Source organism: Orycteropus afer, unplaced genomic scaffold (genome assembly GCF_000298275.1).
Source record: "Orycteropus afer afer isolate SDZICR_OR568_19922 unplaced genomic scaffold, OryAfe1.0 scaffold00126, whole genome shotgun sequence".
Classification (NCBI taxonomy): domain Eukaryota; kingdom Metazoa; phylum Chordata; class Mammalia; order Tubulidentata; family Orycteropodidae; genus Orycteropus; species Orycteropus afer.
In genome coordinates, this window is record NW_006921713.1 from 201,395 (window position 1) to 205,993 (window position 4,599).

General features: G+C 34.1%; 1 protein-coding gene across 1 annotated transcript in view; it reads right to left on the bottom strand.

The window, feature by feature from the left end:
* Positions 1 to 4,599, bottom strand: part of PIK3C2G (phosphatidylinositol-4-phosphate 3-kinase catalytic subunit type 2 gamma) — a 654,890-nt gene that overhangs the window by 8,593 nt on the left and 641,698 nt on the right. The window contains exon 31 of the mRNA XM_007944442.1: positions 3,092 to 3,217. Coding sequence (XP_007942633.1) covers positions 3,092 to 3,217 — 126 coding nt within the window. The remainder of the gene's footprint in view (positions 1 to 3,091; positions 3,218 to 4,599) is intronic.

A 4,599-nucleotide genomic window follows, 5' to 3' on the forward strand; every position in this document is an offset into this window, starting at 1 on the left:
TGTACTGCCCATGTAACTCTCTCTGTCTTTCTCATCCTCAATGCTGCCATATTGGTCACTCACATTTGGTACGTTCCTAAGCAGCTTCTTAAAAGCTGTAAGGCAGTTCCAGGTGCTTTCCTAGTCTCAGTCTCTCCCCACTTCGAGCCTACTAATACCACTGGGATTTGTATGTGATGAAGATTGTCAGAGAAACTGCTGGCTAAGCTTGTTAGGACTCACTCTGAGAAGTGTAGACAAGCTTGGCCTTGTCTCAAAACCTTAATATCTGAAGGGCAAACCTCTGTCACTAGGAAGTGCCCCTGAGCCATCCTCTCTTATGTCTGGGTATTAGAGAAAGAGGGATGTGAATCAAGAAGGAAAGAACCATAGTCATAAAAAGCTTTGTAAGACACTGATGATATAATGTAATATGCTCTTTGTATTGCTCAAAGAAATTTATATAAAGAGAGGAGGAAGGTCAATCTCTCACTCCTCACAGAACATGACATGACTTTGAGAAATCCTAGCTGTGGTAAGTAGCCATTTTAGCATCACTGAGTGAGGAGATGGAAGCAGAGGCAAAGTTAAACACATTGTGGATGCCATGCAGTAAGTTACTGGGCTTTCTTTTAAGCAGGTACAGGGTATCCCCTTAGGATGTACAGAAATAATTGAGAGGACTTGGCATAGACCTTGGGTTTTACTTAACAATGGAGGGCAAAAGGAAGTAAAACCAAAGATAAACTGGCTTAACTTTCTTTTGCATTTTTTATATTTTTTCTGTTGTATTGATACAGACACAGCATAATGGCAGAAAATTAAATATTGTGATTTTTCCTTTCCTTATGCTTTTACAAATTCAACCAGCCTTATTAGCAAAATATTTTTTATATGATGACCTCTTATTTTCCTGATCACTACATTATTAGAATAACCACTTATCCATACATTAATTTGAATTTCTTCTGGTTTAAAAAATTTTGTATAAATTGAAGTTTGCTATTCATGCACACAATGACTTTTTAAATGATTTTAAATGTACCTAAGGTAAAGACAAACTGAGTTCATGCTACACGTGTAGACTGATAGAGAAACTACTGCAGTGATTTCTAATTAGTGGGACATGTATGTGTGGGGGTCCTGTATTATCATAAGCCATTGGTAAATTTATGTACACACCAAGTATTATCAAATAATATCTATGCATGAACTTACTACTGTTTTTATAACAGCTATAAGATTGAAATAAATGAAACAAGTTGATTTAAAACTCTCCTGAATTGTTTGTGACTTTCTGTCATTATGTGTTTCTTTAAATTACAAGTGCTGAAGTATAGCACAGAATATCTTGATACTAAGAATGAGCACCTTGTACTCAAAAAGTATGGAAACAAATAATATATTAGCTATTAAGGAAACTAGGGATAATGGGAGGGTATATATCTTTAGCTATTTACATGAAAAACAATAAAACGCCAAATATCTTTCTTTACTAAATAAGAGAAAGCTTTCTCTCTCTCTCTCTTTATCATGTCTATAAACCCACCCACCACCATCTATTAAGTCTCTATTTGTAATCTCCAAAGTCTTTATTGTCTCTCTATATATTAATCTTTGTTAATGTACTTAGAAGATTTTCAAATGGTTACAATAATTTTATTAATTAAATTATCCTAAAGTATATTGCATAATCTGTTATCAATTGTGTTCTATGGAATCTCAAAATTTACCTAATAGTTTGCCTGAACAATGGAACCAAATGAATGTCACCTTCTACTTCACTTCAGAGCTTCTCTCCTTTCTTCTCTTTGTTGAATATGTGAGTGAGGGAGAAGGAGTTGTCATTCAAAGGTATCTTTTGAGATGGCAAATATTAGAGGCAGACTTGTCTTGAAAGTTCTAGGAAATACTTATTTGGAACTCTTTGGTAATCAGGTAGAAATGCAGAGCAGAGTTTAGGAAAGAGGTTAGGATTTAAGGAATATATTCAAATGCAACCTACATATAGTTGGAAATTTGTAGATACATAAGATAATTTTAAGAGTACACAGAGGAAATCAGCATGGATTATGAAACTTTAGTGAATAATATTTTAAGAGGAAAAATGGCAGTAAAATAAAATGAGGGACTGGTTAGGGAAGGTAAAAGATAAGAAGGATAAGGCAGAATTGAGGAAGGAAAAAAGTTTTAGGAAATAGTGCATGTTCAATTGTGTTGAATGCTCTATAGCTGTCTGGGAAAGCAGAGTCTGAGGAGATACTAGATTTGACAATTAAGAGTTTGTTGATGCCACCTGAATAAAGCAGTATCAATAAAGGTAAAAAAACCTGATTGCAGAGGATTAAAGGGTAAAAAGGAAGTGTAAAGTGAAAACAGGAAGTAGGAGTTAATTTTGCAAAAATGTGGAGGCCATAAAAAGGTAAAGAAAATTTGAATGCATTAAGTGAAGGGTGAGTTGAGGAATTTTCTCTCTCTCTCTCTTTTTTTTTTTTTTAAAGAATTTTAAACCAAGGAGCCAGTGAATAAAAATTAAGTAAAAAATTGACTAAACAATATACAGGAGAAATGAGAAAGGATGAAATCAAGAGATTAAGTGTAGGAATTAGAAAGAAACAGGGTCTTAGATGTTCAAACTGTATAACATACATAAACTAGAGAGCCATTTATAATATAAATTCATTTTAACTTAATCTGAATTTTTTATTTGTTCATTTTTTTTGTTTGCCTTCAAAAGGGATTTTATAATATATACTGTTACACACATGGTAGACTATAATAACATTATTGGTAAAGGAAAATAAGTTTAGAGAAAGTAAGATGAAGTCAGGGATAAAGTTAATGTGCAAAACAAATATCATATAGACTTGGGCTCTTGCTGGAGATTAGTCACACTTTATGAATTTGTTTACAAGTGCCTTCAGGCAGGATCTGTAATTTTGAGTTCTTACAGCCTCTAGAACCATGATCAGCACACAGTGGCTATTTTGGAAATCTCTTTCCTGTAGGGAATAGTGCTTCCAATTACTGCGAAGTCTCCATATTTGGTTGTTAAGCTAAAAAATGGAAAGGAAAATATAAAATGACTGGACTAGAGATGAATCATACTTACAATTTCATTGTAAGTGGGGTCGGTACATTTTGGAACAGCTTTTGTTTTCCTCCTACGAACTTCACTGGGATATGGTAAAAGATAAAATTCAACATGTGCACTGGGCACGGAGCCATCTGGGAGATGCTGCAAAGGAAAATGGTTATAAATATTAATGCATGTTGCTGTCAAAGAAAACAAACACAAAGCTACTAAATATCTAGACCAAAGACAGGCTCAAGATTTATTACAGTCAGTCTATTTATCAGAAAATAAGAGAACAATCAAAGAAATATTACATTACTCGAAATAATTCCAAATTATAATTTAAGAGAGTAAAATTGCCCATCTTAAGTGCTGTGTCAAAGAGCTATACTTAAAAAGCCCATTAAATATAATTTACTCTAATTATTTATAAAAGGAAAAACCAAATTTGCATTTTTGACAGAAATGGTCAAGAACTGAATGTTAGCCACAGGCAGAGATAGAAATTAAATGCTTCAAGGTACTATGTATCAGTAGAGAAGAAAAACCAAGTTTAACATATAAAATGAGACGTAGTATTTAATGATATGTATATATGATTGCATAAGATCACATTTAAAGAGTCTTTAATTAAAATACCAATATAGACTTACAAATTAATATACAAATTTAATATTTTCAAATGTTTACAATAATTTTATGAACTAAATTACTCTAAAGTGCTGTTGTTGTTGTTATGTGCCGTCAAGTCAAACCCAACTCATAGCGACCCCTCCTTGGGTTTCCGAGGCAGTATCACTACAGGAGTAGGATTGCCCAGCCTTCCTTCCGGGGAGTGGCTGGTGGGTTTGAACCACCAGCCATCTGGTTAGATTGCATTATTATCTTTCTATTGTGTTTGGTAGATCCCCAAAAGTTATTGAAGGGTCTGCCTGAATAGCTGAACCAAATAAGTAGGTTTCTGTAGGTCCCCAATACACCCCCACCCACTTTCTCCACTCATTTCAGAGCTGCACTCCTTCCTCCCCTTTTATATCTTTCCTTCAAATCTATTATTGATATTTTTATTTCTTAATATATCATCTGAGGAATGAGTTCCACTGTTTCAAAGAATTTAAAAGTCACCATACTTGAAAATAAATGGATTAAAAATGTGGTAAATAGGAGTCTTCAGGATCCTGACCAAATGGTTCTAAAATTCTGGATATCTAGGTTGATCAACTGAGAAATATTTGTATAATTCATGTTCTAATTTACTTAGTAAAAATTATATAACTAGAAAATTTTGACTCTTTATTGTCAAAAACAAATTAGATGAAATATATCTGGGTACATCTTTATGTAAAAACATTGAGATTCGGAACTGCTACTTTTGATGGAGCTCAAGGTATTTGTCGCCCTTCAGAAATCCTCCCTCATGGGTTGTTGTTGTTGTTGTTGTTAGGTGCCCTCGAGTCAGCCCTGACTCATAGCGACCCCTCCTTGGGTTTCCGAGGCAGTATCACTACGGAAGTAGGATTGCCCAACCTTCCTTCCGAGGAGTG